General features: G+C 41.5%; 1 protein-coding gene across 1 annotated transcript in view; it reads left to right on the top strand.

The window, feature by feature from the left end:
- MCOLN2 (mucolipin TRP cation channel 2) overlaps positions 1–11,080 on the top strand; it is a 41,201-nt gene extending 30,121 nt beyond the window's left edge. The window contains exons 9-14 of the mRNA XM_040987375.1: positions 959–1,108; positions 1,965–2,066; positions 2,167–2,289; positions 6,465–6,671; positions 7,907–8,028; positions 10,826–11,080. Of these exons, the coding sequence (XP_040843309.1) occupies positions 959–1,108; positions 1,965–2,066; positions 2,167–2,289; positions 6,465–6,671; positions 7,907–8,028; positions 10,826–10,862 (741 nt within the window). The 3' untranslated portion in view covers positions 10,863–11,080. The remainder of the gene's footprint in view (positions 1–958; positions 1,109–1,964; positions 2,067–2,166; positions 2,290–6,464; positions 6,672–7,906; positions 8,029–10,825) is intronic.
- The last annotated feature ends 15,689 nt before the right edge of the window (positions 11,081–26,769 follow it).

The raw sequence follows: 26,769 nt of genomic DNA, 5'->3' as shown, positions 1-26,769 counted from the left end.
CCTTCTTGCCCTGTGCCCTCAGTTTCTCCAAACAGTGCATTTCTTTCTGGGATGCCTCCAAATAAGGTCTTTCCAGTGCTTGTCTCCTCTGGCGCATTAATCAGCCCAGGGGGTAGGAGGTAAACAGAAAGACTGGCTGCATCAAGTGGGATCCCTGCTTAAAATCGAACCAATGACAACAGGTCAAAATGTGGAGAGCTTGAGCTTTTGCATGCTTCCAGCATAAATGATATCCGTTTAAATCCATGAGTAAGTGTCACAGCAGGGTAAGTGTAGGATCCATCTTTTTTCTTGAAATTCATGTTCGTTTTAATATGCAGGTGTGGTAAATGGGTGGTAATAAAGTATCGAATACTTGGCTTTAGCAAAATAGTTAACAAAATGAGCTGCATTTTTCCTTTTTATACTTAGTGCTTTTAGGAACCCATGCTCCAGCTCCTTACAAACTTCCGGTTTGTGGGGTGCATGTATCTTCTTACTTGGCTCAGGCAAATAGAAGTCAATGGGATGCTGTAGGCAGAACAAGGGATAGTCAGTATTTTACCTTCCTGAATCTTGACCTTTGTCAACTCACTTTGAAAATACCTGCCACTTTTCCCAGCCTTCCAATCCCCTTGGTAGTCTGAATCCAAGAATAAGCTCCTGTATATGGGAGTACAGCTTGCCTGCTTGGGCTGGGATCCTGGCTCAGTCTTACTGATGACAGGGCCAACAGTCCCTGGGGTTCTTAAGGCTGCTTTGCATGAGTTAATGATATACTGAGTGTTAGCAATGAGCTATACAGCCGCTTTTAAGACAAAAGTTAGTGGAAAGTGACGCATGCATATTTGGTGGTTTAGTTCATTTAGCAGGTAGTTGGATGCTCTCTTGACTGGGGTGCTTCACAGGGAAAAAATGGGTGACATAATCTCCACCCTTGAGGGGATCCCACAAATGTTTTCTCATGTGTTTGCTGTAGAGATTTCTACAGTTCTTCCTGGAGAAGTACAAGCGACAGGTATGTGATGCGGACCGGTGGGAGTTCATCAATGGATGGTATGTCCTGGTGATTATCAGCGACCTCATGACAATAATTGGATCCATAATGAAAATGGAAATCAAAACAAAGGTGAGGTACAGTCCACTTGAGACCTTTCAATTCTCGTGTTTTTCTGGTTGGCCTCAGGCAGTTTATGACAAAAAAAAAATCCAACAGACACAAGACATTGAGTCTTGCTTTTAAACATTTTCTCGCACCTGCTTGTGTGAGAGGCCTCCTCACATTTGGTAGTTCATGAAGGAGCAATAAGGAAGCTGCTCTATGAATGTGTCCCAGAAAATTAGTCAGTCCTTTCAAAATAGTTACTGAAACCATGATTGTTTGGGTTTTTTGTTCTTTTCATTTGATGAAGGAGGAGCTGAACCATAAACCAGTCACATCCCACTAAACACATGTCAAGAGCCAGAGGGAAATTTCTCTAGCATTGGAAGCTCTGACAGGTGGGGTGGGTTCAGGAATGCTTAGGTACCTGCTAACACTTGCTCCTTTGTATAAACTGCTTGAGTACACCTTGGAAGTCTTGGCTCCTCCTCACCCAGCCAATCTCACCTGCATGCTCTGGTGTCAGTCAGTGGCTCTCACTGACCGAACACTTACTGCGCCCCACCCCTTCTCCATTCCACCATTCCCTGCTTCCTGCAGGCCATCTTTCCTCCCTGTTCCCGTGAACACAACAGCTTTCTCACTGGTGCTCCTCTCTTCAGCCTTGTGTCCCTCAGCTCCATCTCATTGAAATACTAAAAGGAAATTAGAAACACATTTGGAACTCTGGTTTCTATATATGTATTTTTTTCTTTTTAAAAATCTCTTAGCATCACCTGCAGACTGACAGAAATCCATCCTTTTCCATCCCATTTACAATGAGATAAATAACCCAAGTACAATTGAATTTTTCCTCATTCATCTTTTCTTTTTTTTTCCTTAGAATCTCACAAATTATGATCTGTGCAGCATTTTACTTGGGACATCTACGCTGCTTGTGTGGGTTGGAGTCATTCGTTACCTGGGTTATTTCCAAGCATATAATGTAAGGAGCTGACCTTGGTTGGTGATGCTGCTACTGACTTATTTCTTCTCTGAATTCTGGTGGTTATATACATTTACCCTGTTCTGTTCACATTTTTCAGGTCCTCATCTTAACAATGCAAGCCTCGCTACCCAAAGTTCTTCGATTTTGTGCTTGTGCGGGTATGATTTATCTGGGTTACACATTCTGTGGCTGGATTGTCTTAGGCCCCTATCACGACAAGGTACGTAGCCCTCATTCTCCTTGGACAATGGGCACTTTGAATCATGAGAAGGAGTTTCCGGCCCATACGTTCTTAGCATGCACCATACATCTGTGTCAGTTCTCTTTTTTTTTCCCTTTATGGAACATTGAAGGTTCTTGAGGATATTGAAATATGGACTGTCTGAGACTGACTTAAGGGGTCACATAACCACACACATGATGATCAAGTGCAAAATGTTTGAATGTGAGATCATTATGTAAAAACAAATGGGACAATTATTCCAAAAATCTTTTTACCTTGAGGTATTAAGGTTTTAATTCAAGTAAGTGGAGGAGAATGCCAAGTGAGCAGAGACTGTGAGAATGCCTGTTATTAGGTTTGTGATAAAAAAGCAGCACATCTTGTTCTTGCAGGTGGCTCTGATTATAGCATCATTTTTATATTCATTTAAGATCAGTATCTGATTTTGAAACTATTACTGCACATCCTAATCTCAGGGACATCAGTTATGCTAAAATGTACTTGTTTTAAAATGATAAATTAGGTTGGTAGATACATCAAGAAATGAAACCAGGGAGGTCTTGTTTTCAAGCCAAAATAGTAAACCGGGTTATTGCAGTTTGCAGTTTGTCTTCATGGGCCTGGGGCAGTTGGAAAGCCACAGCGGCTAACATTCGCTGTTGCTCAAGCACTTGCTGTGTATTTCCATGCTCCCATTTATTAGCTCCCCACAGCAGTCCAGGCAGCTGTTGCCCTCACTGAGGTGCTAGGCAGGAAAGGGGGTAACGATAGAGGATGACATTCCAGCTCGTATAGGAGTTCAACTCTCAGTTTTAACCTTGTTAGTTGTATTAGCCAAAAGGATCAACTCTGGCTTGCAGACTGTGCACAAAGAGTAAGCTGTCCATGAAACCCGGCCCTTCAGTGTTGTCCTACCACATTAAGCCATGTGGACTGGCATCCTCTGGTTGCCTTCTCTTCGAGTGTCGCATTTTATATGTCTGAAGGAAGTTAGTTCTCATTTGAGACAGAGTAGAGTACATAGAAGGATAACTTCTGGGTTAGTAATATATCTTGATCCCCTGACTGCTTCTAATCCCATGCCATTGCTTTAACGCCGACTCGCGAAGTGAAAACAGTGCTTGCCTGTGATCCCTGTGTCCTGGAAGAACTTGACACAGCTCAGTGCTCTGGCGTTTCTCCTCCTCCTTGGCTTGAGCTCTGGGAGCTCCTCTTCTTTTCTGTCGCTAGAGAGCAGTGTTGCACTGTGTGGAATAAATATTGACCATAAGGATTCGGACTTAATTCACTGGTCTCAAAGTCTCAGGACAACCCAACAATCTGTCCTGCCACTTTGTACCCCTAATTCATCTGTCTGCTTCCATTCGGATTCTAGAAGGCACTCAGATATTGATGCTTTGAATTTGACTAAATAACCGTAATTCTCCAGTGCCGTGTATTAGACCCATTAGCCAAGCTCTTTTCCTACTTTGTTGTGTTAAGCCTCTTTCTTTTCCTTGTAGGGAAATGTGAATGTGATACCAAAAGCTCACTAAATTGTAGCTATAAGGTCAGTTTATTTCTGTGCAAAAATGTTTTAGAAGTTTCATGCATGGTTTTTACATAGTAGGCATTTTCTTGCACCATTTGAAGAATCCTCATATGCATAGATCTCAAAGTTGTTTGCACTGAAATAAACAAAGCTTTGAATTCCATTTCCTGCGAACTTTTTGCAGCTCCCTCACATTGTTGTTGTTACTATTTTACAGAAAGTAGCATCCTAGTATCTCATTCCCCGAGGTTTCTAGTTAGTAAACAGAAGAGATGGGATACAAATGCGGATCTGCCTGAACTCAATCTCTTCTTTAATCAATATGTCTTAGGAATTTACTTAGTATTTTTTAAAACAGACCATCACAGAAGAGCATTTAGTTCAACCCAAGAAGCAGGCTGGTACTTTTAGGTTGACAGAGAAAAGTCTTGCCATCAGTCTTAGCTGTCACTGGTGTCAGGGTCATCATGTGGGAAAGTGAAGCGACTGTTTGTAAGCCTGACTGCATTTCCGTATTTCAGTTGTGTCCTTTGGAAAGGTCCAGTGAAATTGGGATGCTCCAGCCTACCACTGTCTAATAGAAGCATAATGTGAGCTACAAATGAGAGCTATGCGTATAAAATGTTCTAGCAGTCACATTACAAAAGAAAAAAAAATTGACAGTTAATTTTAATTATATATCTGATTAAATCCAAATATTATTGTAGCATGTCATCAATATAAAATATGGAGCTATTTCATGTTCTTTTCATACTAAATCTTGAGATCTAGTATATAATCCAGCCTTTCTAGCTACCTATTGGATATTTAGTTGTCACACCTAGCCAATGGCTGCCATTGTAGATAATGTGCTTCTGGACTGTGCTTCTTACTTATTATCTTCCTTCTTTTTATCCCTCCCTCGAGGAGAAGTGGAAGGAAGAGGGCTGTTTCCAAGGCCCTCACAGATGTTTCTGCTAGGGTTAACCCTAATCTGTTGGGGAAATGCATGTATATTTGGATTACTTTGTAAAGTGGGAGTCAGTGGAGACAAAGAACTTTAGTTTCGTCCTGGAATTTTGTGCTTTTCTTTTACAAATGGTTTCTTATTTGATTCTGAAGTCAGGAAATTTTACTGCCCCCCCCCGCCCCCACCTATATCTCTCTCCGCCAAATTCAGTCAAAAGGTCAGAATTTTCAATGTCTACCAGTATCTAGTGAATCAGGACTTTCAGTGTCACCCAAAGCCTTAAGCAGCTGAGCGTTAGAACAGAAGTGTCTAGAATTTTTAGAATCATACCAACCCTGAGTGTGCAAACTGAGCCTTCCTTTAAAACAAAATTCACAACTCTTTAAAGGACATGCTAAGAAAATTGTGATTTTCCACTGTTTGATGTGTAACTGGAGTTCCACAACTTTGTTACCTTTCTGACTTCCTGTTTGATATGTAATTTCAATGTTCAACTCAAAAGAAGTAAAGATGCAAAAACTGTCCTGCCAATGTTCATTTTTAGCGCTAATGGACTTGGCGTCTTGCCTTCTCAAAATGTGTGGGCACCAATGGCCTTAGATAGTTGATATTCTTCCAAATGCGCTCTTAAATTATTAAACATTACTCTAATTTGGCTTTTACAATACCAGAGGCTTTTATTTTCTTTGAAAAATAAACCATCAAATTGTGTTTTCCCCATTTTCCAAATGAGAAGGCCAAGGCATTAGGAATTACTGGACTTAGCTAATGCCATGGGCAAAATTTAGGCATACTCTGTCCCCTATGTTTTCATGTTTCCAGGCCCTCTTGTTTTAGCTAAGCCCATCTAACTCCAGAGAAGGGTTAGCCAGTTAAAACATTTTACATAAATGCTGCCTGAAATTCTTAGCACCAGCTAAGACCCATTAAGAGAAAAAAGCCTTATCCATAGCAGTGTTCAGTCCTTTGTTCTTTATAATGGCAAGCACCATTGCAATGTCCAGTGGCAAGGAATTTGGCATCTCTAAGGAGTGATATATTGTATAAAAGCACTCTACAAATGTGAATAACCTAAGAAGTTGTTTATCCAAAGCAGAAAATAAGTATTAGGATCTAAAATTGTTAGATGGTGTAATTACAAATACATTAAAAAGTGTATAGAAGTATCATTTGGCCTAGCTTAAAATATTGGTTAAAACATATTGGGGTTCCACATTGGGGAACCTGGGTTCAATTCCTTGCCCTGGCTCCCAATCCAGGCTTCCTACTAATGCTCACCCCAAGAGACAGCCAGTGACGATTTAAGTAGTTGGGTTCCTGGCACCCACTTTGCAGCTTTGGTTGATTTCCCAGCTCCCAGGTAGGATATGCAGTCTCAGTTTACTAGGGGCATTTGACGAGTGAGCCAGCAGCTAAGAGAACTTGGTGTCTCTATCTCTGTTTGTCTGCCTATCAGAGAAACAAATAAGTAAATGCTCTAAGTGTATATAAAGAACCTGGTGCAAATAGAAAGAGGTCAGCTTTGAGTGTGGGTAGCGTTTTGAATAACACTTCTCAGTTTCTGGTAGTGATCTAGGTTGAATGAGTAAGTTACTGATAATGATGAAGTATCCTTAGTAAGAGGAGCTAATCAGATACCTCTATGCTTTGGGTTATTCTGTCTCAAAAACTGTTTTTTGTTTCCCCTTGCAGTTTGAAAATCTGGACATAGTTGCTGAGTGCCTCTTTTCTCTGGTCAATGGTGATGACATGTTTGCGACTTTCGCTCAAATTGAGCAGAAGAGTGTCTTGGTGTGGCTGTTCAGCCGTCTCTATTTATATTCCTTCATTAGCCTTTTTATATATATGATTCTCAGCCTTTTTATTGCACTTATTACAGATTCTTACGACACTATTAAGGTAAGCATTTATCAATATTTGCCTCCCCCCAAATAGCAAATTTTGTGTAGGTTGAAACTTGGGCATATGCATTTTTCTCTTAAAATATTACAGTTCTGCTTTGATCTTGAGAGTTTGGAGAAATGGTTTTTGATACTGGAGATTAATTTTAAATATACAACTAGGACGTTGTCCCTGTTCCCAGACCCAGGCTTGAAGATATGGTAGGAAGGAGGAAAGGATCGGGTAAAAACGCTTGCTGCTCTCAGCGCTGAAACATTCCCCTGCCTTGTGAGGCCACCTGGATCCTGGGTTTGGAGCAGTCAAATATCAATGATGACGTGGCACTGCCTGCCTGATCACTATGTAGATATTGACACACGTGGGCTAGCATGTTCTTTTATTCTGTGAAAGCTGAAGTTTTTGTGATTGTGTGGCTTCATGCTTTCTTGGGCCACCTAAAGGGCTCTGTATCCTTCCAACATAAAACCTTTTTCACCCACTGATTGCTTGGTCAAAGATCACTTTCTTAGGTATTGGGTGCTTCTACGGAAGTTGCTTATGCTTGGAGAATCCTGCTCTAGGGTCAGCATTGGCAGCTTTGGGCGCTTTCCTCTGCTTTATGCTCTCTTAGACCAACCTGACGAAAGCCAGATAAACAGAAAAACTACTGGACACATTTTTGGTGTGCGATCAGGCTACTTTTCAGGTGGGAATGGGGATTGGCTGTAGCAGCATGTCTTGGGTAGGAGAAAAACTGTAGGCACATGTCTTTCATATGACAGTGTCCCAGGAGTGGGCCAGAGCTCAGTGGTGGGAAGGAAGACCTCATTGGTTATGAAGGAAGGTGGTCTCAGGGTCTTTAAGTTTCGGAAAAACCTGTCTTCTGACCCACTAAATGACCATCTTGCATAGAAGTTAGAGGAAAGAGAGATGACCATATGTGACAGCAAATTCTTTCTGGTCTTGCAATTGTACTCACACTTTATTTTTTTGACTATTACTTTCATTTGCTTTTGAACACATCACTTCCCTGCTTCACCCTGGCTGGCTGTCTGGAGTTTTCCCACAGATTATTCTCTGTTTCCATGGTGGGCCTGGCTTGGCATTCTGGGATGGATTGATTCATCATTGTTAATATTGCTTCTTTGACCTAAGCTAGCTACGTGATAGAGTATGATTTTAGCAAAGGTGAGCATGGCCCATTTCTCATTTTCTATCAATAAAGTAATGGCCTCATGCACTGTTTTTTGAAGAAATACCAACAGAATGGGTTTCCTGAAACAGACCTACAGCAATTCCTGAAAAGGGGTAGCAGTGAAGAGGAGCAGCGGAGAGAGGCCTCGGCCTTCCTGTCGCATACCTGCTGTTGGAGGAGGTCAGTGTTATGTTTGTTCTCCACATTCCCGAGACAAACTTCTCTGTTCCCCCAAGAAAGAGAGCTTCCAAGGTTAACCCTGCATCCAGGAGCCAGCTTATTGTGTGAAATAAATCATCTTTTTAAATGACTAAAATCTCAGGACAACTAAGAGGTTCTTGTGAGAAAGTATGGATTATGCCCTTCAAATCAAGAGACTGAGCTCCCTAGTGGCCACAGGGAGAGGTCAGAGCTCTTATTTTTAGAGGCGGGGCCCTGGGGTTGCCAAAAACATTTTGTCTTTTCATGGCAGGGGAACAGATGGCCCTCCTTGCATAGAGTGGACAAGCTGCCCAAAAGGACGCTGAAGGGCTCCAGGCTGAGGCATGTGCCAGTAGCTCCTTATCACCTACTGTGTTTTCCTGGACACCTGTCAGGATGCAAAGAGAAGGGGTCTGGACCTCAGTGGACAAAGTACATCCCAGAGCAACTTGGGACTGGCTTGGGGGTTAGAGTGTGCCCATGCTTGTTTTCATCTAAAGCAGAGGTGGGGGTTTTAGCTGGAAGGATACCCTCTCTGCGTTGTCGTTAGAAAGATTCTCCAGACCAAATTCTTAATGGAAGATGCAAGAATATAATTAATCCTTAAAACGACAGGACATATTTTTCTGTTAATCAATTCCTCTGCATCTTGGGAATTGAAATGATGCTACTGAGCATGCCCAGGAATGTCTGTTAAATATGAAATGAGGCCTTCTGGAAAGAGTTAGGCTTTTAGAATCACATTTGGTCCTCTCAGACCATTAGGCTGTTGCTTTGAACTCTGGAATGAAGAGAGATTAATCTTCTTCATGGGCAGCATCCTTCTTAGAGTTGCCCTGGATAAGGAAATCCTCTCAACGTTGACTTTCTATTATGTCATTAACTGTAAGGCACAAACATGCACTAGGGAATGTAGGTGGAGTTCTGAAAAATAATGGCTAGGTCTTTGTTGTGATAGATTCTTAACTTTGATTTTCACCACAACACACCTTAAAAGGTTGCCAAATTATGCTTGTGTGGCATATGAAATGAGTGAGAAGATTTGCAGGGTGAGAGACTGAGATGGGGTGTGAGTTGTGAGAAAGGGTAACTTCAACAGGCAGTCTGCACTTCGGAATGCTAACTGTGGTTGGGAAAATGGATTGGGTAAAGAAGTGTCAGGCCATCATGAGGAAAGAAGGAATTAAAAGATACAAGAGAGTCCATCAAGGAAATCAGCTATGAAACTGATGGTAGATTTGGAAAAGGGAAATATGAAAACAGAATTGACTGTTAGCACATTTGACTAAAATGTGGCTGCAAAGTTAGCTACAATACTTAAAATGGAATCACCAGAACAAAGCCTGCATCCTGGTGGAAAGGGCAGTGCAATGACCCTGTAAAGAGAAAATCAAGGCCACAGGACCAGGCAGAAGGAAGTGGACTGGCTTGGAGCTTGAGAACACTTGACAGCTTGGCTTTCACCAAAAATCAACTGTACTTCAGTAACTGTAAAGGGTAGAATGTGGAAAATGGGATGAATTGAGGATGGCCGTGAGGAGAGGGTGAACATTGGAGAAGGAACACACCACGGCAACAAGGGAACTTAAAGCACTGTGCAGATCAGGCTTTGTACTCCCTGAGTGGTGACCATGATGGTGGCACCTGTTCACAGCTCCGTCTCTGCAGAGTGTGGATATGATTGCTTGTTTTCACCCAGGTAGTCTAGCCAGCCAACTCACACTGATGCTGCTTCCTGATATTGACAGAGCCAGCTATGTTGGTCAGTGTTTTGTTACTTTAAAATATTTACAGGGAGTTTCTTGGGAAGGAAAAGGGTTGTTTGGCTTTGCAGTTAAGAGGGTGCAGTTCAGGCTTGGGCAGCCCTGTAATTGTGTGGAAGCTGCTCATAGTAGTGTGCAGGAATGGTGATCCAGAAAATAGAATAACTAGGTAGAACTTGAACTCAGATAATCAACTCAGAGCACACCCCAGTGATCTGAAGACTTCCCACTAGACCCATCTTATAGATACCACAATTAGATCAAGTCCCTATGCTTAGATCAATTTATCATTCATTAGTATTAAGGTAATAGAGTTTGGACATCTGCATGAGTTTTGGGGAGATAGATTAATTCACAAAATGTAATCATTAGAACATAATTTTAATCTTCCATTAAGAATTTGGTCTGGAGAATCTTTCCAAAGACAACACAGAGAGGGAACCTTTCCAGCTAAAAACCCCACCTCTGCTTTAGATGAAAACAAGCATGGGCACAGTCTAACCCCCAAGCCAGTCCCCAAGCTGCTCTTCAGAGATTGTATTAGCCATGTGCTCACCCAACCTTCTTGGGATCCGTCAGGTTGGATCACATGATCTCTGAAATCTCTTCCAGTTCCAAAGTGATGTGGTTCTTTGGAGAGATGTTTCATGGAACAGCTGGCAATGTTAAGTTTTCCTCTTCTCTGTCACGGTGATAAGGCTTTCTTAGAGAACGTGGAGGTAGGGTCCTGTGGTGGATGATGTTTCATGATTTGTTTCCAAAAGCTATACTCAAATCTCAAATAATGCAAATTCTCCGTTCAGTTTTCCTTCTCATATATTTCATTTTGTATGTGTGTTACTTCAAAAAGCATGGTGAAAAATGGAAGTAAAGATAAATATACTTGGGTACAAGAAAGTTTTGAAATCCATGTCTTTTTTTTTCACAGTACATATTTTTGAACAGCTTCAGAGACTTTGTTTCCTCAAAGATTTTAAATCATTGATCCTTTCTCCTCCCCCTTTCTGTTACAGGAAGTCAAGCGATGACCACTTGATACTTATTAACTAAAGTCCTCCTGCTAAGGACAATTAAGTTTCAGGTCTCTTCCCAGTGACAATGCAGAGGGACCCCATACAGCTTGGACCAGCAGTTCCAAAAAGATTGCCTTATTTAATTGTGGATTGTAAAAGAGAAGTGACTGTCAGCTGGCTGACTATAACTGAAGTTCCAAAGCAACTTTTTAATAAACTTGAATGAATAAGAAGAGCTTGAAGGATTCTACTGAGCATTAGTGTAATTGAGCAGTGATAATGAAATTCTGCTAGTTTGCTAATTATGATATGATGGGGAAAACAGTACATTTCAGAAAGTACAAATAAATGATTTAAAGATGTGTACCTGCTCATCAATTAAGTTTTCATTGTTAAAGTGATTCTTAGTTTGGAAAACATTCATTAATTTAGCCTGCACAGAAGCAAAGTTGGTCACAATACTAAATTAGGGTTCTAAGTGGATGATCTTTTAGTTGTTTAGAGATTGCACTCACATCATCAAGAAGACTCCTCATAGGAAACATTTCTTGGCCACTTTCTTTTTCAGCATCGTGTGAACAACATTTGCCCCACTTTGGAGTACCTAGGTTCAAGTCCCAGCTCTGTTTCTCATTCGGGAGGTTACAAATGAGGGTTCATTTGGTTGGATCCTTGATACCTGTGGGGGAGACTGTGACTGAGTCCCCGTTGTTTTCTTTAGTCTAGTCCCAACCTGGCTGCTGAGGGCATGTAAAGAGTGAACTGGTGGAACAGAGGTCTTTATGTATCTCTTTGCCTTTCAAATAGGATCAATAAATACACTTTTAAAAGACAATTATTATTTTAGCTAGCATCCTTTTTAGAAAAACAAAAGCCAAGAGTTATGTTAGATTTTAAACTAAAGGCTATTATACTTGTGGTTATTTGCATGACACTAGAATTCATTATGTAATTAGAGTGTTTCTTAACTTCTGGAGATGTCCCCTGTACACTTCGTCTGGGAACAGAACAGCTATGAGAGCCTCTCACTTACACTGTAGCTTAACTGCCATTTGAATAGGCCATTCATGGTGGACTTCACATTCATGGTGTTTTTGTGTTGGCTTTTGTTTCCTCTTCTTCTTTTCCCTCTGGTTTGACAAAACACTTTCAGGAAAAAAAAAAATATTTTTTTCAAGGTTACTTTGCATCTATGGATACATTGTTTTCTCCCTTTTTAAATAATCTCAGGCAATTTACATGTAGCCAACTGCGTTATCTGTTTGAATTTTATTGTAAACTGTTGTCTCATAACTTGGCTGATAGACATGTCTAGGATGAAACCTTTCTCTTCTACCATAGGCCCTCATTTGGAGTACATAACGGGAAGACCTGTTTTTCCTACCTATTATTTCATTCTGGGAACTTTAATCCTTGGAGAACTTAACTCTTTGGCTTACAGGGGCACATCTTATGGCTGTTGGTTTGGAGCTGAGAGGAAAAAAGCCTGATGTGGGAGTCATAGAGACGGATGTGAGCCAAAATTGTTGCTTACTTTACTGTGTGTGTGTGTGTGTGTGGAGGCCCTGAACAAGTCAATTTTCATACCCTAGTGAAGATGATAAACCTCAACCAAGTGAGACTGAAATTTAAGTCCTATAACACAAAATCTGGCATTGAATAAAAACTGTCCTTCCCTTAAATCTCTGCCAAAACTGTAACTGGGGTCCAGGAGAACATAAATAGGACAGACATTAGAATCATGCTTCTGTAGCCGGCCTGCCTGGGCTATTCTCCTGCCGGCTCAGATTCCTTTGGCAGGTTATACCATGCCTCAATTTCCTCATTTGCAAGATAGAGATTGCAAGAACTGGATGAGTCAGACAGAAAGTTCACAAAACAGAGCAGAACTCTTAAATGCTCTATGAACATTAGCACTTAAAAAAATAGTTTTTCTTGTATGGTCTCCAGACATCTGAATCTATTCACCTGGGGCACTCATGGAGATCTTTGTTTTCTAATGAGCTCACTATGCACTTTTGGTGTTCTTGACTGTGGTTTGGTCCTTACGTGTTCCAAGGTTCTCCATCCATCTTTGTCCATAAGTTACCTTTCAGTTTGACCCCAAGGAGCTCCCATTTAGCTGTAGGGGGAGAGGTGTGGAGATGGAGCCCAAATGCCCTGCCACTAGGGGCACAGCAGTCATGATGAAAGGGAAGAGGTCCCAGTGGTGCCTTAGCTGTCCCAAAGTCTCAGATTTCACCTGGAGAAGACCTTCAGTTCTCTACCAGCAGCCTACTACTAGGCCCAATTTGTCAGAAAGTGAGAAATACAGACCCTCTTGCCTCTGGGCTCACTGCTGATCCAAAGTGGTGCCTACAAAAGAATAAGAGAAAATATTTAGGAAAAACTCTTCAAGAGGTTTTGAACACTGCTCCCTGACTCTTACTGAGGGCTGGCTTTGTACCAGTGGTAACAAGGGTGCACAGACTCATGGAAGTCTAGGCCAAGAATCTGGGCTGCTGAGAAGTGTAGTAGCTCAGACTTACTGACTGGCAAGTAGTCAGTACTCCATCATGACCTTCATGTTCACAATTACCCAGCATTGTCAGTGATATCTAGGAGCTCTGACGTCATTGGGAAAGGATAGTCACTGACCCACTACCGTGTGTCTGATCACAACACTGTTTCCTGACAACAATGAGTTGTGATTTCCAGAAATGTAAATATTTCACTGATGATAGCCCAGCTACTATAGTAACAGTGGGCGAACAGACCCCATTTAGTGCTAATTTATTTATCTTTATTTTCACGTAATTTGGATAATCCTTATTCTGCTCTGCCTGACTGGAAGTTGGAATATTTCACTTATGTGTCTTAATGACACTGAGTCTTTCCCTTCCAAATATTATTTATAACAGCATGCAAGAAGGAGTTCTTGTGGGACAAAGGTGAGGACCTCAAAGACTAAAAACATCAAGAAGAGTAGTCTAGTGTTAGTCTCCCAGGGATGATGGTGAACAGTTGGCCCAGACATGGATTCTGTGTGTCGGGACAAGTGAGCAAGTGCTGAGTATTCCATTTGATCTGTGTCAGGTCCTTGATACTCATGATAAACAAGACCAATTCTGGTGCTATAGGGCTTGTGTGTTCTCTGAGGACCCTGCACTTAGTTTAGTCATGTGCCCCACACTCCTGAAATCCTTCATATGTGTTGAGGCAGGGGCCTGCATTTTCATGTTCTATTGGGGTGCCACAAAATTACAACATGGGAATCATAGCATGGCCTTTTAAGAAAAATCTAGTCGCTGGTACTGTGGTATATGAGACTTTGCCTATGAGCCAACATCCAATTAGGGTGCTGGTTTGAGTCTTGAATGCTCCACTTTCCATTCAGCTCCATGATACTGCACCTGGAAAAGTAGCAGAAGATGGCCAATGTGTTTGGATCCCAGGCACCCATGCAGGAAATGTGGAAGAAGTTCCTGGCTCCTGGCTCAAATCAGCCCAGTTCTGTTCTTGTGGCCATTTAGGAGCAGATGAATGATATTCTCTCTCTCTCTATTACTCTTCCTTTCAAATAAATCTTTCACAGTCTAGACTTGTATTTCTCAATTTAATAAATTTATGAGATACAACCCGAGTTGAAATTTTTAAAAAAATGTTTGTTTTCAGAGCAGTTTTGGGTTCACAGCAGCATTGGGAGGAAAGTAGAGTCCCTATATCCATTCTGTCCCCCATTAGCACAACCTCCCCCATTGGCAACACACTGCTGTCAGAGTGCTACACCAGCAACTATTACAGAAAATCCCACGAACTTACACAGACCTGTTGTTGTCACCCAAAGTCCATCATTTCCCATCGAGTTCACTTTTGTTGCTGTATACTCCATGAATCTGTGTACAGGTAAGTATACTAATGCATTAACCATTATAGTTTCATAAAGAAGTTTTGGTTCCCCTAAAAAATCCTCTGCCTGGTCATTCCTGCTTATCTCCTGCCCAGTTTCTGGAACTGACTGATCATATTGATATTTGCAGTTTGTTTCTTTTCCTCAAATGTCATGGGGTTGGAACTCTGAAGTACGAATTTCATGGGTTTCCATGGAATTGCCCAGTTTTCTTTGTCATCATGAATATGTCTATAGAGCTACTACTTATCTCACAGAGGTGGTGACTGTGACAATTGTCTGTACCATTGCCAGTGAGATTCAAAAGCCAAATCGGATCATTGCCTTGCTTAGTCTGTCCTACCAGATGTAAGTCTAGCACATAAACACTTCCTGATTGGCTCCCTCTGAGCTCAGGGACTGGGTTTATAGTGATCTCCCACCATTAACCATTTTTTCCTTTTTTTTCACAGAAATATTAAATGCCTTACTACTTTCACCATCTGGCAAATATTCTCCACTACCACAGTTGCATTAGCTAGTTCCTAGTTAACAAGGCAGGATTGGGTTCTAAAAGTGAACCTCTATTGCACAATGAACAAGCAGGCGAGACTAACAGAGACTCAGGCCTTGACTAAATTCCAGTCAAGTTCCTCAAGTTCCTCTTTTCAACTTAACCTCAACTGTGATCTATTAAAAATATTACTTAGCACAAATGGACAAATACTGGCATATTTTTCTGTTAATCAAGCTTACTTGCCTATGGCATCTCTGACTCCTCTATAAAGTGTCTGCCTAAAAAAAAAAAAGATAGAAAGAAAGAAAGAAAGAAAAATAGTACAGGAAAACCTACTGTTTACCTAGGAAAATGGATCTCTGAACTGCCTGAGAGCAGCTGTTTTACACAGCTTATAATTATACATGCTTTCTTTCCTATTCCTTTGAGATTCTGGTTTTTAAATCTCAAAGAGGCAAAGGGGATAATGTTCCCATCTGTTGATTCATTTCCCAAAAGTTCTTGCAGTAGGTAGGAAACCCAAGCTTGGGTCTGAGAACACAGTTCCAATCTCCCATGTGGTCAGCTCACACTGATTTAATTGAAGCATCACTATTGCCTCCCAGAGTTCACATTAGTAGGAACCGGAATCAAGAGCCAGAGACGGGAATTGAAAAGAGGTTTTATTATTTATTTCTGTGAAAAAATAAAAGATCTGAGGTTATGCTTTGAGTCTTTGTTTCCTTCAAAATTTATATTGAGGGTCTGGCATGATAACCCAGTGGCTACAGTTCTCACTTGTACATTCTGAAAACCCACATGGCTGCTGGTTCATGTCCTGGTTGCCCCATATCCCATCAAGCTCAGTGGCTGTGGCATGGGAAAGCAATAGAGTATGATTCAAGAGCTTGGGACTCTGCACTCATGTGGGTGATCCAGAAGAAGCTCCTGGCTCCTGGTTCCTGGCTTTAGATTAGCTCAGATCTGGCTGCTGTTGTCACTTGGGGAGGGAATCAGCAGACAGAAGATCTTTGTCTCTCTTTTTCTCTGTAGATCTGACTTTCCAATGAACAAAAAATCACATTAAAATTTAATTGCCACTACAGCAATATTAAGAGGTGGGATTTTTAAGAGATGATTGGGAACAGAAGCTCCACACTCATGCATAGATTAATGACATTATTGTAGGGCTTTTTAAAAAACTTCTTTTGTTATTATTATTATTTTATGATATAGTTCCATAAGCCTTGGGATTTCCCTTATCCCCTCCCCAAATCCCTCCCTCATCATTGAGTTCTCCTGTATTATCACTATAGTATACTTCTTCTTAAACAGCCATATGTCCATCGCTGAGGGTATGGAAACTGACAGAGTCCAGCATCCTATTTTCAAGATAATAATTTCATTGGGAGTCTATCTTTGGTCTGGAAGTAGAGATGCATACTGCATTGTATGCTCACATCTGGATATGATAGTCTCCAATACAGGTACTGTACATCCCATTAAATGAAAAGCCGCAACATAAAATCAACAACAGGAAGAAAAATGGAAATTTACAGCACCATAAAGTTAAGTAACATACTTCTGGATGTGATAGTTTCCATTACACAGTTATTATACATTCTCTTATATAAAAAGTCATACAAAAAGTAACAACAGGAAGAAAAAAAGAAATTATGAATACCATGAAATTAATAAATAACATGCGATTGAATGACTGATGTGTCACTGAAGAAATGAAAAAGAAAATCAAAAGTCTTCTTGAAAAAATGATGCTTCAGTATAATCTATGGGTCAGTGAAAATTTTAATGAGAAAAAGTGTTTTGAAGAGATCAAACTAAATAAAAATAAAAATCTATGAGATATAGTTCCAGCAGATCGTTGTTGGTGAGATATGTCTCTTATAAGCAACAAATAAATGGGTTTTGTTTTCTAATCCAGTCTACTAATCTATGATGTCTGATTGATAAGTTTAAGCCATTACATTCAAGGTTAATATGAATGGGTGGTAATTTGTTCCAGTCATTTTAGCAATGGTTTGTTAATTAGTTTAATCTTCTGTTGTTATTTTACTAGGATGTTCTTCACATTTGCCTTTAGTTTTGGTGGATGCTATTCCTCTTCTCTGTCAAGAGAACATCTTTAAGTATATTTGTAGGGCAGGTTTGGAAGAGGCATATTCTTTTAATTTTTCTTTACTGTGAAATAATTTTATTTCATTTTTAAAGACAAAGAAAAACTTTGCTGGGTATGTTACCTGAGCTGACAATTTTTTGCTTTTAGAATCTGGAATATGTCACCCCATCCTCTTCTGGTCTGTAGAGTTTCCTATGAGAGGTCTCCTGTGAGTTTAATTGGCATTCCTTTATATGTCAATTGATTTTTATTTATGTGCACATCTAAGGATCTTTTCCTTATATTCTATTGAAGGGAGCTTGATTAAAATACGTTGTGGTGAAGACCGCATTTGGTCAACCCTGTTGGGAGTTCTGTGCCCCTCCTAGTTGTTGTTTCCCAATTCTTTCTCCAGATTAGGGGAATTTTTCCTTTTTATTTCATTAAATACATTTTTAAACCCAGCTTCTCTTTCTGCATCTCCTGAAACTCCCATAACTCTTATATTTGGCCTTTTAATAGTGACTTTCAGGTTCGGCCAGAGGACTGGGGAAAAGGAGCCCTCTGCAGTGTAATGGCTGGGGGGGTGCCCGAGTGAGGCTGGACCCAATGCTGGGTACTTGGCCCAAGGACACCATTGCCACATGGTGAGCGAGTCCTAGGCTTTTGGCACGTGGTGGCAATCTCTAGGGTTTTTAGGGTATATATTTGCTGCCTAGGGACATCCACGGATAAGGCCAGTGTAAGTATAAGTGAGAGATGAATCCTTTGTGACTTCCAGCCATGGGGTCATAGAACTTGCTGGCAAGTGTAGGGACTGAGACCTGGTGGCTTGAGGAGAGAGTTCATAAGATCTATTTGGGCCAGACTGATTCACCAGCCCACATGGGAATCACGAGATGGGCTATTAGCATAGAGCATCTCAGACTGCCACACACTACTCCATACCAAAGCTATGGTTGGGGGCCTGTCTGGCAGGGCTAGGCAACAATACCTGACTGAGTGGTGGAACAGTGGACAGTTTCACTTAGCATGGTCAGGAACTAACTAGCACTTGAGAGAACCAGGTTTGAGGATGGATTCTGTGGGGGAATTGTGGGCCCAACCCGGTGGAAATACAAGTTCTGCTGGTTAGCTCAAGAGTTGGAGTAGGGATGGGCTGATCTAGGTGTGACTATGGAACCTGCCATCACTCACAAGTAAAGGAACTAACAACAGTCTGGGCAGGTCAAGGCAGCAGCATCAGAATGTGCATCCTAAAACAAGATGTGGGGTGGGCCGGGCTGCAACTGGAAGGGGGCAGACTGGGCAGGCCCGAGCAAACCTTAACTCACAAGGAAGATCAGAAATCAAGCTGTAGCACAGGTCATGCCGAGCAAGAATCTTAAACCAACTTGTATGCATGAGCCAGGGATTCTAGTCCACGGCATCGAAGGCATAGACTGAGACAGGTGAGGGGCTAAGCCAACGGGTTCAGAACAACCACTGACATGCACATAATCCTTGGCTGGGAATAGGCCCAGTTGGGGAGCTATGAGAGTTCACCGTTGCTGGGTTGGGGTTCCCACTGGTGAGTGTGGGGGCCTGATTCAGGGCTGCGTTCTGGTCTGGATATGGCTGAGTATTCCTTGGCACAAGTGAGAATTGAGGCTGGGTGCACTGAGCCAGCTAGACTCCAGCACCATCTGGTGCTCATGAGAACCTGGGTAGATGCAGGACAGAATAGGCTAGGTTTCTGCCCTATTGAGCCATGTGTGAGCAGTGTCTGTGTATGGATGAGCCTTGGTTGGGCTGAAACATCCAACAGTAAGAACCAGGATGGGTTGAAGGCCAACAAGGAAAAGCCACTGTTCCTGTAACGACAGGAGGTGGACTAAGTAGGGCTGGCCCATGGACCCACCAGTATGCACAAGATCTGGCAATGAGAGAGATTCTGATGGAGGAGTTTGGGAAACTCCTCTGTTGGGACATAGTCCCTGCAGGTGAGCACAAGAGCCACAAAAGGGAACAGCCCAGAGCAGACCAGGGAAAGGTATTCAGCAGCATACATTTGGCATAGGCCGAGAGCAGACCAGTCTGAACCTGTTCACATCACCCACTGACGAATCTGAGCACCAGAACTGAGTGTGGGTCAGGCCAGATTCGGGTGCAACACATACCAGTACACATTACAGCTTGGACTGGGTGCCTGCCGGGCTGGGCTAATCTGTAACCCTCATCAGCATCAGCTGGAATTGGGCTGGGCCAGGCCAGGCCAGGCTACAACACCCACTGGCAAAGTTGAGGCAAGGCAGGCCATGCCAGACTGAGCATCAGCACCCAACCACCACACATGAGAACCAGGGAGGAAGGAGACAAAGCTGGTAAGAGGAATGTGGAGGGCTCCGCTGCTGGACAACCACTCCCACTGGAGAGGGTGAATTGAGATGAGGCAGAACAGACCAGGCAGGGCTACAACACCTGTGGGCCTCATGTGAGCTAGATCAGGGAAATGCCAGGCTGGGCTGTCTGTTCCTACTGGTTCAAGCATAAATCAGAGTGGGTAAGGGTAGAGTTTTTGGGCTTTGCTGTGGCATCAGCTGGCAGATGCTGGCACTGGGGGCTAATTCTGTCAAATCAAGCTGCAGAACCACTTGGAGAATGCATAATCCAGAAGTGGGAGTGACCTAGGAGGGAACTAGTGGGCACCTCCCTCTTGGGTTACCACTCCCACTGGAGAGCATGAAAACCAGGCCTGGGGCAGGGGTGTCTAGACAGAATGGCACCTGCCAGCATGTGTGTGGGCTGCATAGTAGGGCAGGTTAGGTTGAGCTAGACTTCAGCGTCCAGTGATATGTGTAAGAGCTAAATGGGATGTGGGACAGACTGAACAAGTTTGCAGTACATACTGGTAATTATGGGAAGCAGGTTAGGGGGCAGGCCTGGTGGGGGTTATGGGGAGTTGCCCTTACTAGGCTGAGGCTCCCGCTGGTTTACATAAACTCATTTATACAAAATGTGCTGCAAAGCAATGCATACCAACCATGGCAAATGTTTCTTCTGCCATCTGCCTGTGCCAGAGAATCAGGGAGTGAATGAGAGACTAAATGAGATACATGCAAGCATTTTCACGCTATCTTAGCTAACAAAGACAGCAAGATTCTGACTTCTTAAAGACCTCTGGGATCTATTGGCTGAGGTGAATGGGAGAAACAATTTATTAGTGTGATGCATGTGTCCTAGTTTCTAATGAAAGATAAATTATCCCATGAGCCTGGATATCTAGGCTTTAAAGAGAATTTTAAATGAAAGCAATTTTTCCCCTAGCAACACTAATTGCCCAGCAGCAGTAAATTCCTCATCCCTCACTGTCTGTGGTGCTGGTCATTACTGTCTCCTTGAAGTTGAGGAGATGCCCCCCAAGAGGAGTGTTTGTCCTGATGAAGTGAATTTACATCCTCACATGATAGGCTGCTGTAGCATGTGTGAAGGAGAGGGAATTTACCATGCTTTTCTGATTAGCATCATGTGTTTGTGCCATTGTGTGTTTGTCTGTAGTGGGAGAGGGAAGGGTGTGGGTGTGTGAGTGTGTGAGCCAAGATAACAGGGCAGTGAGCTGGCTCTTACCTCTTGGTTTGCCTTTAAGGGACAGTGTGCTGCCATCAATATTGAATCTTCTTCAGCTGGTGGAAGAGTTTAAAAGTAGAATTAGCTAATAAGCATGGAAGTCTCCAAAAGGAAAAGTTAAGCAAGGGAAGTGATAAGTGTCATTAATTTGGGGAAACACTAGGTACACATGTTTTATAGAAGGAAAGGGATGCTGCTAAGAAAAATCCTTAATTCAGCATTAGTTTATGTTTATAAGTTTATCTGCTTAACTGACTTGATTTAGAAGATGGTAGCAATCATGTTAGAACAATGGTCATGACTGAAGTAGCCTGAGGCTGGTAGACAGGGCATGCCCAACAGGTGATGTGATTCAAATGTCTGCTTACAAATGGTACTGATTCACTGACTTCCATACAGGTCTCTGCAGAAACAGCTGGCACTCAGTACTGAGACCAACTGTCACTGTAGGTCAGTCAAGGTATCCAGGTTTTCCCAATACATGGTGCCAGGTTCAACCTTAAGGACTATAGTTATTCTGAGAGGGGCAAGTCCCTTTATTCTTCAGTAAAATGACAAGCCATTTGGAGCAAAGATAGCTCCTAAATTAACCAGCTTGTTGCAGTACACTAAAAAATGGAACAAAAAAGGTTATATAAAAAGATAGGCAAAAACAAGTAAAAGAAACTTCCCTGAGCACAGAGTGTTAGTAACCAAGCTTTGTGTCTTGGAGGAGAGTTTTGCAAATTATCCAGGATAATAGGGCCTCTCAAGATGACTCAAACATAGACACAGATACCATCAAGGTATTGGCAATGATGTAAAGAGTTTTATACTCTGGCGGGGCCCATGGCAGCTGATATCATCCCGAGTGAATTCTTTCAGGGAGGGGAGTCAGAGACACATGTGTGTCAAAGAGCAGTTCAAAGGCACCAGTACTTGCTGCCACAGAAGGAGAATTATCTTTAACTTTGGAAGGAAAAATTCTGAACCCCAGACTCTCAACTGCGTGGAAATGCATGGATGTCAATGTGGCTATCAGCCAATATGAAGTGATGGGCCTCTTCTTTTCTATCAGCCAGTCACTTGGTACAGTCACAGCTGATGCCACCAGGAAAAGCTCAAAATGGAGTTAGTTGCTGTCAAGCTGTAGCCATATTAATCATAATTAACATACTTGTTTACCTAGCAGACTTTGTGGTATAGTAGGTTATGCATTCGCTGACATGGGGATATGCATCCCATATCAGAGTCCTGATTTGAACAGTGGCTTCTCTGCTTCTGATTCAGTTTCCTGCTAATGTAACCTGAGAAGCAGCAGACAATGAATAGTTCAAGTAACTGGGTCCCTGATAGCTACATGCAAAACCCAGATGCAGTTCTGAAATTGTGGCTTTGGCCTGGACTAACTCTGGCCATTGTGGGCATTTGGGGAGTGAACCAGCTGATAAAAGATTCTCTCTCTCTTTTTCCTCTGTCCCTCTCTGTCTCTGTATCTCCCTTTTAAATGTCATAAATGAACATTTAAAAATCTATTTACTAAAATTCACAAGAATCATATCTTCAAAATACATATCACAATACCAACTCCAGTGATTCCTCCTTCCAACTTGGCCAGCTTCCTATGCTCGTAACCCATGTAGATTAGGTGTGGCAAACCAACACTTCCTTAATGTATGAAAAATACAAGAAGCAGAGGAGAGAAGGCAAAACATCAGAATGTCAGGGAGCAAGCTGCATGTCAGTGGTGACAGAAATTTCATGGCTCTGAAGGCTATCCTGCAGCAAGGGGCACAGTAGGCAGCCTGGCACAGATGGTGGAGATCAAGCTTTCTGTACCATGTCTAGGGGGCCAAGCAATGGCCTACAAATGATCCACAGCAGGACAGTAACCCTGGATGCTCAGCAAGATACTTTGAAGGGAAACTGTGCTTATTCACAACTATTCTTGTGCAACACCTCCACCAAGTCTTGCTGGGAAATACATTTCAGCTTTAAGTCACGTTATTATTACATATCATATCTCTAGAACAACTTTGAAGGAGCCATGGTAATAGCCCAAAGAAGATATGGATAGATCAATGATGCTTATTTGCTTTTTATCTCTTTCACACAAATGCTTTCACAGTTCATCTGGAGAAGATGAGGACAAAGGAACTTGGTAACAGTTAGATAAGGCACATTTGGGCTTGAAGGTGACTAATGAAAGAATAGCATAAACTTATCTCTCCCACATTTCTCTGGACTGAGGAAAGGCATGACATTTACCCCTTGTGCAGAACACTCTGTCAAAGTTTCCATGTTTGTGTGATTGAGATGACAGGCTTGGCATTCATGATTTTGCATAAGAAGCAAAGCAACCAGCAGCAACATTGGTGCAATTTTTAAGGCACTACTTGGGACACTCACATCCTGATCTGAGTCCCTGCCTCTCTACTTCTGATCCATCTACCTGCTAATGTACACCCTGGGAGTGAGTGTGCATGGGTCCCTGCCTCCCATGTGGGAGATTGGTTTGAGTTTCAGGTTCCAGATTTCATCTTAGCCCACTCTGGCATTTGAGGAGTGAATCAGTATCAGATCACTCTCTTCTTTCTCTCTCTCTCTGACTTTCAAATATTTTTAATATAGAGAGAGCCTTTATTTCTTTAAGTTGTATTTGGTTGAATGCTTACTACTCACACATATTTTGTTGCTACTCTTCTCAACATTTTCTTAGGTTACCTGTCAGGGTCTCATTTTCATCAAAGAAAACAACACAAAAGAAGAGGTGAGACTGGCTCCAAATCCAAAGCTTTCAACTCCAAAACCTTCTTCTCTTTCTGCTTCTTGCCTTGAAAATAAATATGTACTGTATAGAATTGAATGGCAGGAAAAGTATTTAGCCTGCTTAAGGAGATCTGTGGCTTCTATTTTCAAATAACACCTTGTTAAGCAACATTCCTTGAACTCAACCAATGCTGGTGCTAATAGAAAATGACTTTTTACATTGGTGGGGGGGTTGACAGCCTCTGAGCATCTCCCAGGTGTAACACTACATTTTTTAGTGTTTTAAACAGCTTAATGAACAACTCTGAGTCCCAGAATTCTTACCTGTAATACAGAAATAATAAAGTGGAGAGAACGGAGAGGCTAAGTAATTTTCCAAGGTCATCCAGAGTGGGGCATCAGAAACAGGCAACCCATCAATACGGTTGGATAGCTCACAAGGCTGATGTAATGTCTAGGAGATAAAGCATGTAAAAAGTTGTGAAAATGATAACTAGACACAATGGGTGACCAAAGATAAGAAAGAAATAAGACTGAACTTTTGTTAAAAGAAACGTAAGAATTAAAGTTTGATAGAGACATCTCAATTGTTGACTGTCTTTTTGGCCCGGCTCATATTTTAAATGTTCATAATTTAAAATATATGCTCGTGGACTGAGCATCCCCTCCCTCCTTTCTCCTGTACAGTAAACTCACATGGCAGCATTTACTAATGAATCAAAGTCTGTATGCTCACAATTAGGCTGTTATCTAGCATTATTCCTTAAAAAAATAAAAAGGTAATTATATCTACTGGGGTGGAGTTTCTGGCAAGCGCAATAATGAATCACCACATAGTTCAGACTGAGAATGATAGTTGCACCATAAAACCTGGTCTCAGCACCTCTTTCATCTTACTGGTTTGAAGCCAGAAGAGTTGGCATTAGTAATGTGTTTTAAAATTGTTCATGTCCTTTTCCTGCCTGGGTGTAGTATTTGATTGTGGATGAAGTCAGCAGTTGTGTGAGCATCTCAATGAGAACATCTTTAAAAAGATGCCCTTTATGATCTCTCCTTTCCCTCCCTCCTTTTCTTTCTGTCGTTTATAAGCTTACTTTGCTGAACCATTTGCGAGAAGGTTCAATATGACAAGAGCATTATGTAGATATTATGAGGCATAAAGGGGGTGCCTTACTACATCAGTGTGTATTTCCTAAGCTCAAGAATAATCTTTTAAATGCATTTAAAAATTTTTTGAGATTGTGTATTTTCATTTTATAGTCAAAGGCTTAATGTTCCACTATATAAAGAGTTACATAAAATGCAAAAAGGAATATGTGTAAGGGCTGTAAACAACAATCAAATAAAAATACTTCAGCTTCACCAACACACAGGAAACTCAAAGACAGTCACAGATCGTCCAAAAGGATTCATCCTTTACATGATCTTTAAAAGTACAATAAGCAAATACAGAAACTTTAATATTGGTATGTGCTTTTATTAGGTTTGCAGTCCATAATCCAATTTCGTGAATTGTCCCAATAGTTCTCTTACTAACGTTGTTTTCCCCTCCAGCACAAGATCCAGTCCAGCATCACCAAGGGATTTCAGTGTTGTACTGCCTTGGCTACCGCTCATCTGTGGCATTTTCTAAGCTTGGCTTTGTCTTTGATGATGCTGGCTGTTATTTTTATACACAACCCTTCACTGCATTTGTTAACATTTATTCACAGTTACACACAGGTTTTGTGTTTTTGGTGGAAATTTCACCTTGAGTCCTTCTCATGGTCACAACAACCAGGGCCAGGCCAGGCTGAAGCCAGGAAGCCAGGAACTTCATTCAGGTCTCCCACATGAATGACGGGGACCCAAACACTTGGGCTATCATCTGCTGATTTTTCCCAGGCTGTAACCAGGCAGCTGCATTGGAAGCAGAGCAGCTGGGACACGAACAGGTAGCCATATGGGATGAAGGTATTACAGGCAGTGGCTTTAACCATTACACCACAATGCCAATCCTCTCCCCGACCCCCCTTTCCCTCCACCCCCAAATTAGTTCACTTTTATTGTTATCATTTGTTTATTTTGGCTCAGATTATCCACCAAAAAATCAGGTTTACTGAAATACGAGCAATGGACCAGGCTGTGCCAAGGCATGGCAAGATACTTTAGTCAGGTTTACAACAGCTATAAAATGCACTGCTAAGAAGGACCTTTTCTTTTCACTAAACACTGAAACCAGTTTTCCTTCTCTTTAAATTCTGTTTCTGATAGTGGAAAGATGAAGGGTAAGCACAGTTTTACTGGGCCCTGATTTGTTTGTGTTTGTATAAATATATAAATGACACTTTTCAGGACAAGATAAACACACAATAAATTATAACTGAGATCTTTATGGGTGTGTTCCAGAAATGCGTGGGTAAAGCTAATATCCAACCAAGCACCAAGGATTCATAATAGGAATAATGGTTTATATTTATATGACACTAAAAGGTTTGCAAAAGGCTTTCACATATATTGTTCGGCTTTATCCTCACAGTAACCTGTGCCAGGCAGAGCTAATATTATTATCTTTGTTTCCTATATGAGGAAATCGTATTCTTTTACACGCAGAAGATTAAGTGAAATGCCCATGTATTGTAAGAACTATATTGGAAACCCAACATAAGAGGCACACAGTTTCTGAAACTACTTACAGGTCTGCCTGGAAATGTTCATTTCTTCATGTTTAATATTTAATGCAATCTCAAAAACACTAGAGACAGTGCTCCCAGTTGGTGGGGAATCTACACTTAAATCTGAAATTCCTTTTGTTGTTTCCTGCAGACAGAGCTTAATAAGTAAAATAACACAAGCACTGAAAATGCATTTTTCTGACATGGCTAAAAATTGCAAGCAGCTTGAAACTTTTTAGATTGTTATCTGGTTAATTAATAAAAAGAGAAAAAAGGTCTAAGAAAACTTAGTATTTTTAGATTTGATATTTTGGGAAGATAGAATAGGAATTGGCTTTTTGGGTAATAAGAATACGGCTTTAAAAGATGCGTTGGACTTCTGAGAAAACGGCTTTATAAACAAAACTTCGCTTTTTAGAAAGGTAACTTTATGAATAATTATTTCTGGCATAAATA

Source organism: Ochotona curzoniae, unplaced genomic scaffold (assembly GCF_017591425.1).
Source record: "Ochotona curzoniae isolate NIBS_2020 unplaced genomic scaffold, NIBS_Ocur_1.0 contig_4612, whole genome shotgun sequence".
In the NCBI taxonomy this organism is placed as follows: domain Eukaryota; kingdom Metazoa; phylum Chordata; class Mammalia; order Lagomorpha; family Ochotonidae; genus Ochotona; species Ochotona curzoniae.
The sequence above is the reverse complement of the archived record's forward strand: the minus strand, read 5'-3'. Positions and strand labels throughout refer to the sequence as shown.